This window comes from Calypte anna, chromosome 26 (assembly GCF_003957555.1).
Source record: "Calypte anna isolate BGI_N300 chromosome 26, bCalAnn1_v1.p, whole genome shotgun sequence".
Classification (NCBI taxonomy): domain Eukaryota; kingdom Metazoa; phylum Chordata; class Aves; order Apodiformes; family Trochilidae; genus Calypte; species Calypte anna.
The window spans coordinates 3308524-3319879 of record NC_044271.1 but is presented as its reverse complement, the minus strand read 5'-3'; the positions used below and the strand labels follow the sequence as shown (position 1 = coordinate 3319879).

At 60.0% G+C, this 11356-nt stretch overlaps 1 protein-coding gene across 1 annotated transcript; it reads left to right on the top strand.

The window, feature by feature from the left end:
• Positions 1 to 527: 527 nt before the first annotated feature.
• Positions 528 to 7456, top strand: CSF1 (colony stimulating factor 1). The gene is made up of 9 exons (XM_030465580.1): positions 528 to 640; positions 1890 to 2021; positions 3793 to 3855; positions 4169 to 4348; positions 4600 to 4777; positions 5667 to 6508; positions 6782 to 6837; positions 6923 to 6975; positions 7322 to 7456. Exons 1-8 carry the CDS (start codon positions 620 to 622, stop codon positions 6972 to 6974), a joined length of 1524 nt encoding a protein of 507 aa, XP_030321440.1. The 5' UTR covers positions 528 to 619; the 3' UTR covers position 6975; positions 7322 to 7456.
• Positions 7457 to 11356: the final 3900 nt, after the last annotated feature.

The following is an 11356-nucleotide window of genomic DNA, read 5'->3' as shown; positions in this document are numbered from 1 at the left end:
TGTGCGTCTGCTTGCGAAGGGGCGAGGGGGTGCGGGGGTCGCGCACACAGTGCCCGGCACTGCGGGTCTTCAGGGACGGGGCAGAGCCGAGGCTGAGCTGGGTCGGGTCTGAGTTGAACCGGGTCGAGCCGCGACGGGGCTAAACCGAGCCAAGCGGGGCTGGACCGGGGAGGACCGGGTCGGGGCTGACCAAAGCCGAGCGGGGTTGAATGAAGCACAGTGTGCCAAATCGATCCGATTGGAACCGACCCGATCCGATTCGACGCGAGCGGTTCTCTCGTAACCGAATCGATCCGACCACCCCCGAGGAGCGGGGGCCGAACCGATCGGCTGCCCCCCGCTCCCCAACGAGCCGACCCGATTGGAGCCGATCGAAGCCGAACCGAGCCGATCCGGCCCGATGTGAGCCGAGCGGGGCCGATGTGAGCCGAGCGGGGCCGATGTCCTTCGCGGCCGCTGGCCTCCCGCCAGCCCCTTTTCTCATAAACCACATGCTGCCGCCCCGCTATAAAGGGGAGCGCGGCGGCGGCGGCGGTTCAGCCCGGCCCAGTTCGGCCCCGCCGCCGCCTCGACCACACCGACCCAGCTCTGCCGCAGCCCCGACCCCACGGCAGCCTCCATGCCCCGCCTCGGAGCCAAGGTACGGCGGGTTCTTCTTCTAACCCCCGCCGAGGGGACATCCCCCCACCCCCCCAGCCCTATCCCATCTTCCCCACCCCATCTCCCACCGCCCCTTCCTCCTGTGCCACCTGTGCGGGGTCACCTGGGGGGCTGTGGGGGACAAGTCCCCGCCGCTCCGGCAGCCCCCGGTTGTCCTTGGCCGCCTTCCCCGGTTATGCAGGGGGCTGCGGTAAAGCCCGTCTCGGGGGGGTCCCGGCTCCCAGCGGGGGATGCTCCAGCCCCGTCCCGGTTCCCGGAGCTGCGGGGTGATGCTGCAGCCCCAGCCCGCTTCTCATTTCCAGCCCCGTTCCGGCTCCCCGGAGCTGTGGGATGAAATCCTTTTTTTTTTTTCTTTTTCTTTTCCTTTTTTTTTTTTTTTTTTTTTTTTTCTTCCTCTCCGGTTCTCGGCTCCAGCCCTGTCCCGTCCCCGGCGGGGTGAGGCTCCGGCCAGCCGTGGCCGTGGCTCGGTGGTGGCCCGGGCGGCATTTTGGGAGTTTCACAAGAGGGGAGGATTTCTGGAGAACCTCCAGGGGAAATTCCCCCCCTCCTTACCCCATCATCCAAGCACCCTCTCCGTGCCGGTGCAGCGAGGAGGGGTGCAGAAACAACCCACCCCGGGGGGGCTGCTGCATCCCCACCTTGGGGGTCTTGGCCCTGGGTCAAGCCCCGTTGCCCACCCGCGGTCCCGTTACGGTTCGGGGCCTCCCCGTTTCTTTGCAAGGATTTGGGAGGGGAATTTGGGGTGATGCCAGAGCTGCTGCATGGAAAGAGCCCGGCGGGTGCAAGCACTGGAGGCTGGAGCAGGGGTTGTCCGGAGGGTGGGAAAACAACTTTTGGGGATGGGTGGGTCAGTGTGTCAGATGGTTCCCTGGGGCCTGGGTGAAGGAGAAGATTTGCAGGAGAGACGGAAAAATGGTGCGGGAGAAGGGGATAAAAACTCGATGTGCAGTGTGGAGGTTACTGGGAGCCCCTTCCAGGATTGTGCCAGCCGGGCCCTGGCCACGCAGCCCCCGCACTGGGCACTGGGAAAATCCCTGCTGACCTGGAGCTCCTAAAAATAGCGGGATGGGGACAGGCAACGGGAGTTGGAGGACTTGTGGGGGGGGGTTGTCCTGGTGGCCCATGATCCATCACCAAGGTTGTTCCCCCGGGGGATGGTGGGGAAGGGCAGAGGGCTTGGTGAGTGGAGCGTTTAGCCTTGCTCCAAGACTTTGTTCTGCCGTGCTCAGGTGTCCCTGTTCCGCTGCACCCTGCTCTCCTCCCTCCTCCTCCTTCTGGTCTGTAGCATCCATGAGACTGAGCAGAACAGTTACTGCCAGCAGATCATCACGGAGAGGCACCTGGCTGAGCTGGAGGAGCTGGTGAGTGACTCCCCCTGGGGGGGGGTGTGTTGAGGGGTGATGTGTGTGCTTCTCCATGGGATGGGGGCTTGTTTGAGGCCGGGCAGGAGTATATCAACCCTTACTTAGGGCTGAAAAATCAGCAAATTGGCTTGTTCTCAACTCTACCTGTGAAGTGGTGGTACCCAGGAGCTGAGCATCTGTGCGCAGGAGGGACAAGCAAGCGGGCACCGGGTGGGTGGCAGTGCACAGTGCCTTTAGTGAAGGTGATCTGTGGAAAAGTGTTGGTAGGAGGGGTGGAAGAAGAGGAAAAGGGAATGGAAGAAGAGAGGAAGCAGGAGGGTGTCCGGGAAGAGGATGGGGGGGTGGGGAAGTGGTGGTTTCGGGGCTGTTGGTGTTTTGCGGGCAGTTGCGCAGGGGTTAAGCTGAGGAATCCGGCTGCATTCCTGAGTCCAGCTGCTTGCCTGGAAGCTGGGCTGGCGATGGGGCTGTGGGTGGGTGGCAGGCAGTGAGGGGGGCCCGCTGGCCAGGCTGGCTGGGTGAGGTGGAGCCAGGCAGGCTAGAGCGATGGGTGCCTCCATCCCTTGGGTGCTCACACTCACCCCGCAGGGATGAGCTCCTGGCCCCATCCCAGCTTTTGGGGACTCTATCTTGCTTTGGCCCTTGGCTCACCTCCGAGGAGAGGGGGAATCACGCGGATGCTCCAGGGGGGGAGAGAAAGAGGGAATCGGGGGCACGCAGGGATTTATTTGCCTTGTTGTCGCAGATTAAATTCCGCCCTGGCAGTGAATGGGGTGCGCGGGGGTGGTGAGAGCGGCGCCTCCGAATCCTCCCTTGATTTTTATATTTTTTTTTTTAAGCTCTCCCTACCCCCCACCCCTTTCCCCTCGCAGTGTGTAACCACCGTGTCTGGGGTTCTCTTTACCTCTTCCTCTTGAAACACCAAACTGAAATGTCAGGAGCTGAGAGGTATTGAGTGTGCCAGCTCAGCTTGCTCTGCCCTGCAGCCCCAGCACCCTGGGGTGGTTCTTTTGCTTTGCAAAAAAATGGGTGCATGGTGATGGCGAGGAGAGGAAGAATAAAGGGGCTGGAGCAGGTTTGAATGGAAGTTGTGGTTTTCCTTGCTGAGGATTGCAGCTCTCTCCTCTGGTGGAGGAGCCTCCAACCCCTGTGGGATAATGCAGCAATTGTTTCCGGGCCGACATCCCAGGCTGGGAGGATGAGGGCTGCCAGAACCGAGGGCCGGCCGGCAATTCTGGCAGCCTTCATCCTCCCAGCCTGGGATGTCATCCCGAAGGCAAGGGGGCTTGTTTAGGGTGGGTTTTTACCCTCCTTGAAAAGGGCTGTAGTGTGGGAAATGGTGCTGGCAGTGCTGTGTGAGGGACCCTGGTGTCAGGGGATATGTGACCTACAGTGTGACAGTCACCTCCTGCCTGGCAGGATGCTCTCTTTCAGCTTAGGCTGAGTGGAGCAAGGGAGAATCGAGTGCTGGGAGGAGGAGGACGAAGAAGAGAGGAGGGGTTGCAGCAGGCAGGGGGAACGTGCATCCTGGTGGGTGCAGGGATTCTGGGGTTGGATTCCTGGGAGTCAGAGGTTCAGCTGTAGGGAAGATGAAGCAGAAGAGAGGCAGACTTTCACCCACTCAAGCCTTGTGGATTTTTGAGGGCTCAGAATCCCCTTTATGCCCTTGGGGTTCTGTTTCTGCTGGTAATTCTGTGATTTCTGTCCCTTCTCTCTGTGTTATTCCCTTCCCTGGGTGCTGTGGGGTGACATCCTTGCTCTCTCCTTCCAGGCTGACACCCAGATGCAGCACCCGGGCAGGGTCTCCTTCAAGTTCATCGATAAGATGCAGCTGGTGAGTGGCTCCTTGTGGGGGACAGAAGGGGACAGGGAGGAGGGATGGCTGGTGCATGGCTGGGAAGAGGGGGGAGGTGCCTGGGTCCCCAGTCTCCCCTCTCCTGTCCTCCTTCCCAGGGGACCCATCCAGGTGGTTGCCAACTCCCAGCTTGGGCAGCCTGTGGGACCACAGAGTGGCATTTTATGCCTCCGTGCCTCAGTTTCCCCAGGGCAGAGTGAGATGAGTGATGCTCCCTCTACCTATCCAGTAACCAATCACTTATTTTTTTTCTGGGGGGGGGGTGTGTGTCGGGGAATTTGTGTCCTCACAGAACGACTCTGTCTGCTACGTTAAAGCTGCTTTTCCTCTGCTGGGTAAGATCCTGGAGAGGACGGAGTTCAAGGAGAACTCTTCCAATGCCAAGAAGATGCAGACGGTGCGCAGGATGTACAGCAGCATCGATGAGAATGTTGACCCCTGCATCAGGGATGAGGATGATGAGGAGAGAAAGGTATGGTGTCCCCTGCCTCCTGGGCTGCTGGATTTAGGGGATTTAACAAATCCAAGCTCTCATCTTTGGGTAAAATGAGGTGTCTGGAGCATGCCCACATGGGCAGGACCTTGAGGTGGAGCAGGGATCGTGGTGTGTGTAGACACAGGGAGCCATGGGGGGGTCAAATCCTGCCCTGGGTGCAGCGTGGTGGTGACACTGGGTGCTCAACACTGTTGTGGAGTTGATGCTGATCCTGGGTCTTCTTCCAGCTGTCCCAAATGTGCTTTGAGGAGTTCACCACCTCCCCCTATGAGATGCTGGTGCTGGTGAAAGAGTTTTTCCAAGACATCAACCAGCTGCTGCAGAACCAGGAGAGCTTTGAGAAGGATTGCAGCCAGGTCTATCGCAGGGCGTGCTTGGGACCCAGGAAAGCTGCATCCTCTCCAGGTGAGACGCTGAGAAATTGCATCTGGAGCTTGGGGTCACCTGCATGGAGCAGCTTGACAGCCGCGTGTCCCCAGCCCGGGGCACACGCGGGCGCCCTGGGCACGGCTCTGCCTTGGTCCTTGTCTCTGTTGCTAGGCTGGTGGCCATCCCCATGGGGTGGCCTTGGTGAACTCTGTGTCTGGGGAGAGCTGGGTTTGGGAGAAAGAGCTGACCACCCTTTGGAGGTGGGATCTGTGCCAGAATCCTGCTGGAAATGAGTCTGGAGAGAGATGTTGAGGGGGAAGAAGGAGGCATCTCCATCAGCCTGGCTGGAGGCATCAGGCTTGGTGGCATCTCAAGCCCCAGCACCTGGGTTGAGTGTGACATGGAGAACTCAAAGCGCCGCGACCCCTCTGCCACCGATGTGCTGCATGACCTCACTTCAGCTGTCCCGTGCCTCAGTTTCCCCTGTCTAAGCCTTTGGGGAGAGTGTTGCCTGATGGGGTAGAAGAGCCCTTGTTGCCATCCGTGCTTTGGCGAGCACCCACGCTGTGTGTTTGCATGTCCAGGGAGAAGTCTGACTGCTGTGTCCCTGTGCCCGGGGGGGACATTAAAACGTGACTGCTCAGCTCCTGCCAGCCCTGGATAACTGCTGCCATTGGCTCAGGGGACCCGGGTTTGCTTCATCCTGCCTGCTGCTTGTCCCCTTTGTGTCTGTCCTGCCTGCGCCTTGCCTCGCCTCCCCTCTCCTTATTTTTTTGGGGGACTTTTTGACCTTCTTGCCCGGGGCTATGGGGAGGGACGGGGGTCTTGCCCCCCCCCCCCCCGCTGTACCCCTTGACTCTGCTGGCTTTGTCCCTCTTGGAGGCTGGTGACCCCAGAGTCCATCTCTTCTCTCTGCTTCTTTCAGGTGTGGGGACAGATCCTGACTGCAATTGCCTGTCCCCTGCCCTCCCTCCTGCCACCCAGCCGTCCCTCTCTGCTGCCACCCATGTCGGCAGCGAGGTGGCACCCGCTAGCACCCAGCTCCCTTACAGCCACCTCCATGCCACCCTCGCTGTCTTAGACGCCCTCTCCCAGCCCCCCAGTAGCATGGACGGTGGCTCCGGGACCGAGGAGGTCCTGGGTGCCGGGGTGGGTGACACGGTGTCCGTGCCATCTCCCCTCCTCACCACGCAGCAGCAGCAGCAGCAGCAGCAGACGGCTCCATCCGACGGCACCAAAACCCCCCGGGAACCACCTGGGACCCTCAGCCTGGCAGCGCTGGACGTCCCCATCCTACGTGGGGATGGAGCCCTGGTAGAGGAGGGCACCACCGGAGCGGTGCTCAACCCCCCGCTCCCCCCGCGGCAGCAGCCGGGAGCACCCATCCTGCCGGACCACCCTGCCGGGCTCAGGACCACCAGACCGGCACCGTCTCCCGGTGCAGGGGGCAGGATCCGTCCTGCCGAAGCCTCCCAGCCCGTCGGCCAACTGCGCTTCACCAGGATGGCCCCGGGGATGATGCGGGACCCGGTCCCGGGCGGCCCCGGGGATGGGGCGAGAGGCGGGGGGCTGAGCCGGCTGCGGGAGCCCCAGGACCCGCCCGGGCCCGGCTTTGACTCCGGGTTTGTTCTGAGCGCAGAGCAGCGCAGGAAGGAGCCGCCCCCCAGGGAGGGCCGCCGGGAGCCCCTGCTTTACATCACGGTGGCCAGCGTGGTGGCCGTCTTGCTGGCCATGGGAGGGCTCCTCTTCTACAAGTATAAATCCAGGGTAAGGCACTGCCTCGCCTCCACCCCCCTCGTGCCTCCCCTGCCTCAGTTTCCCTGGGAGTTGGGCCCCTCTTGCCCCAGCGTTTTGAGGTGTGGGGGATAAGTGGGGATACTGGGCAGGGTGGGAGGTGGTTACTTGAGAGATCCACCCCCCTCCTCGTAGCCCTGGGGGGGAAACCTCTCTCTCTTTTCCCAGCTTCTTCCTCCCCTCCCATTTTCCCAGCCCCCTCCCCTTCTCAGGGCTCATTTCCCTGTGTCCCCTCTCTCCACACAGGTCCTGGAGCGGTCGCTGGATGAAGGGGACACAGACCCCGAGGAGCCACAGAGGAGGTGGGTGCCATGCCACCCTGCTTAGGGGTGAGGGGCTTCGGGTACTCGCACCCTACCCTAAACCCCTGTGATTTTTCCCTCCCAGGGCACTACAGGGAGCGAGGGGATGTCCAGAGCTGGAGACTGAGGACCTCTAAGGTGAGCAGGGCTTGGATGGGACCTCCCAGGGCTCATGGCCAGGTCAGTGGGGACAAGGTCGAGTCCCTGAAATGTCCCCACCAGCACTGACCTTGGCTTCAGGCAGGGAAATCTGGCTGCAAGCAGAGGCTGGAGGAGCAGGTTTGCACCCCAGAGCTGCCAGCATGTGGTTTTGCAGCCCATTAATCCATTACCAAGCACTTTCTTTAGATATACACAGTATTTTTTTTTCCTGTGGGTTGTTTTGGGTTATTTTTTCCTTTTTTTTCCTGTGTTTCTGCCTCCTTGGCAGAACCTCAGCTCCTGCTCCCCTGTCTCCTCCTCATCTGTCTCCTCCTTTCCCCAGGGCCCAATGTCAAGCTGCTCGGGGGATGGATCCAGATGCTCCTGGGAAGGAGGGTCGGGATGTTCTGCTCCCTCCAGTCCTGCCACACACCGGGGCTGCCCTCTCCCTCCCTGCTGGCCAGAGACTGCCAAAAAACCAAACAAACCACAACAAAACAACGAAAACCAACAACCAAAAACTCCAGGGCAGGGATGAGAGGATGGGGGGATGCACCCTGACGACCAGGACCCCTGGGAAGCAAAGGGCTGGAAGACTGGATTGTCACCGGAGGGGTGGCAGTGGCTGATGTGACACCGTGGGATGGCTGTGGGTGACAGATCCTGCTCTGAAGATGGAGAGGACCAAAGGGATCAAACTTCCCAAAACACCCCCAACTCTTTTCCCACCCCAGCAGGGTGGGATTTTGGAGCAGCACCCCCCACCCCCCCTCCTCACTCGGCTTTTCCCAAGGCTTGGAGCATCCTGGAGAGGACATGAGGAGGGGGACCCCAGCTACCAGGCCACCCCCCGGGGCTGCCCCACCCCGATTTGCAACTTTAAACCCTCACACTGTGAATATTTAAAGACCCCCCTGGTGCCCCTTGAGCCCCCCCGCCCCCCTTCCCCGTGCTGGGCAGGGCTTGGGGGTGGCACCATCCCCCTCCCCATCCTTCTCTGCCACCGGGGGTCTGGCTCTGGTCCCGTGTCCGAGCTGGCCTCGGGTTCCTCTTTTGCCATTTTACACTTTTGATTATTTTTCTTTGCTGTTTTTAATTTTTTTTTTTTAAATATAGCGGATGAAAGTCTTTATCCCACAGAAGTATTTTCCGGAGGTGGGGAGGCCCTATCCTGTCTCCCCCTCTCCCCCCCACCTCCCACAGGGTCATTCCAGCGAGCTGGCCTCGTCTCAGACTGAATTATATAGATTATTATTTTCCTTTTTTTTTTTTTTTTTTTTTTTTTTATGACTGCGCTTTAGAGAAGGGAAATGGGGCTGGGAAAAGACTGGAGCGACGTGGGAGCAAGAGATGGAGATGCCCCAGTGGGTACCTGGGGGGGCTCTTTGGCTCAGCCCCCCCAGCCCTACTTTTGGGGTAGCATGCCCCCCCTCCCCCAGCATCCCTCCAGCCCCCAAGGTGAAGCGTGGCCCACGCTGCTCTTGAAGTGTTATTTTTATATGGGGAGGGAGAAAAACGTGGACAAACCAAATGGTTTTTAAAGAAAGCATTACTATTAATTTGTTTTTATATATATATTATATATATATATATGTATTTATGACTGCCAAAAGGAGGAGAGGAGGAGGTTTGCAATGCCAAGGGAGAGGTGGAAATCAGGAGGAAAGCTCTGAGGGCAGCAGGGAGGCTGGGCCAGGGTTGCTGATGGTGCAAACCACTGATTTGCACTGCCAAGGAGACACCAGCACCACTGTTCCTGGGGAGAAAAATTGTCTTTAAGCTGCCTCGGATTTATTTTTGCCTTTGGGATGTTTTCCTTTTTTTTTTTTTTTTTTTTGGTTTGATTTCTTTTTGGTTTTGTTTTGTTTGTTTGGGTTTTTTTTTTTTTTTTTTTTTTTTTTTTTTTGATACCATGAAATGTTGAACTATTTTATACAAAGTCATTTAAAGAAGTTTATTTAAAGAAAAGAATGGAAAAGCAGGAGGTGTATTTAATATTATGAATAAAAGGAGGGGGGGTTGTAAGTGTGGGGGTTGGGGGGGGGCTGAGTACTGTGTGGGCACTTGGGGGTCCTGCTGAAGCCCCCCCATACTTTGGGCCATGCACAAGGGGGGAGGGGGGGGGTGTGGATTCAGGGTGTCCTGCAAGAGGCAGGGGGGTCCCCAGGGGTCGGTGGGAGCATCTCAAAAAAATTGTGGGGAGGGGGGCTCCGGGGGGGGGATGCTGGAGCCCTGGCTCAGGACCAGGGGTGAAGGTCTGGATGGGGCCAGGGTTGGGGGGGGGAGGTCAGGGTCCTGGCTGCTCGTGACCGCCCCCCCCCCCCCCCCTTCCCTCTTTCCTGTTTGCATGGGGGGGTTCATGGTCACTGGCACCGGGACAGAGGGTCAGATCCGGTCCTTCCCCCCCCACATCCCTCCCGCATTGTGGGATGAGGGGCTCCAGGCTCGGGATCCCATCCCTGGGGGGGGTGGGAAGCAGCTCTTGAACAGACGCAGACTCCCCGGTGCTTCACTTCCAGAGGCAGCGCTGGAAGAATTTCCTTCCCGCTCCCCCTTTGCCCTCCAGGAATGGGGGGACCCTCCCTTCCCCCCCCCTCGCAGGGATCCAGCATCTCCGGGGGGTACCCAGGGCATGAGGGGGCTTCAGGACCATCCCATCCCCTCTCGGGGGGGCTGTTTGATGTTGGGGGGTGCAGGGTTAAGCCCCTCGAGGGCCCCACCCCCCCCGGTTCTCCCGTTGTTTTCCAGGAATGGGGCCCCCCCTCCCCCCCATCTTCTCCCTTTGCATGAATCCAGCATCTCGGGGGGGTACCCAGGGCATGAGGGGGCTTCAGGACCATCCCGACCCCTCCCGGGGGGTCTGTTTGGTGTCGGGGGGTGCGGGGCTCAGCCCCCTCCCCCCAGGGAAAGGGCAGGATGGGGCCCTTTGCGGTGGGGGTGCTGAGCCCGCAGCCTCTGCTGACAAACAGGATTCCTCGACGGGAGCTGACTCAGCCCCAGTCCTTCCTCCCACCCCCCCTCCTCATTCCTCAGCCCCCCCCTCGCCCTCCCGGGGTTTCCCAGCTTCCACATCCCCTTCCCAGGGAAGTGGGACCTATATATATCCCGCCGGCTCCGGGACACAACCCGTGGGGGAGGATTTGGGGGGGTGGGGGTGGATTTAAGGTCTGAGGGGTGGGCAGGGTGCCCAGGGTTGGGGGGGGCTATGGAGGTGCTGGGGGGGGACACTGTGCTCCTCTCCCCACCCCCCAGGTTGGCAGCTCCCGGTTGAAGCTGTCCGGGAGAGCTGGGCTCCCCCCAGGCTCTGCTCCGAGCCCCCCCTAAGCACCTCCAGGCTCCCCCGGACACCCCGCACCCTCTCGGACCCCCCCGCGAGGGCTCTGCGGGGGCCGCGGAGCTGCTGAGAGGGCAGAGGGGTCCGGAAAGGGCCCCCCCGGGACCGCGGTTCCCCCGCGCAGGGACAAGGGTTTGGCCGAGGAGCCGCTGGAGGAGCTCGGTGGCTACGAAGGGGTTTTGCGGACAGACGAAGTGATTTTGGTTAAAAAATGCTATCTGCACCCCCCGTGCCCCCCTTCCTTGGGGTTTTAACCCAAATGCCGATGTTTTTCCAGCTCGAGTTTGAAGGCAACGAACTCCCTCGGGAAGGCAGAGGCTGAGAGGAGCTCGGGCCCCCCCGCTCCAGTTGTGCCCCGTAGGGGGGGTTGGGGACAGGGTCCGGGGGTCCCTTGTGGAGGGGGAGCACCCACGGGTGGGGTCAGATCCATGGCAGGACAGAGGGACACCCATCGGGGGGGTGGGGGTGCTGAGCTGGGGGTGACCCTGACAGGACCCCCCCGGGGCCACATCCTGCTCCTGCCACCTTCCTGCCCATTTGACTGCCCCAGGATTTCTCCTTTGTTCTGAATTTGTAATATTTTTAATATTTTCCCACTTTTTTTTTTTCCCCTCCCGGATTTACTTTTTGATCCTGATTCGTTTTTATTCTCCCCTTTTAATTTTAATTTCATCCCCGCACAACAACTTACAAACAATTTAATTTCATTTTAAATTTTATTTCCTCCCCTCGGCTCCATTCCTTCCCTCTCAATAAACACAAGTTTTTTTTTCTCCTATTTTCCTTTTACCTGTCGCGATTTAATTCGGGTTCGGTTCCGCTCTGTGATTCGGTTCCGCTCTGTGATTCGGTTCCTTTGCCCCGCCCCCGGCCCCGCCCCCTCACTGACCACGCCCCGTTTGGCCCCGCCCCCGCGCTGTGCCCTCTCCCCGCCGCCAGGGGGCGCTCATTTCGTCCCGGCGCCTCCGTCCGCCCCCACTAGCCCGGCGGCTGCGCGCTGACGTCATTACGCGCTGACGTCACGGCGGGGCGGGGCCTGTCGCG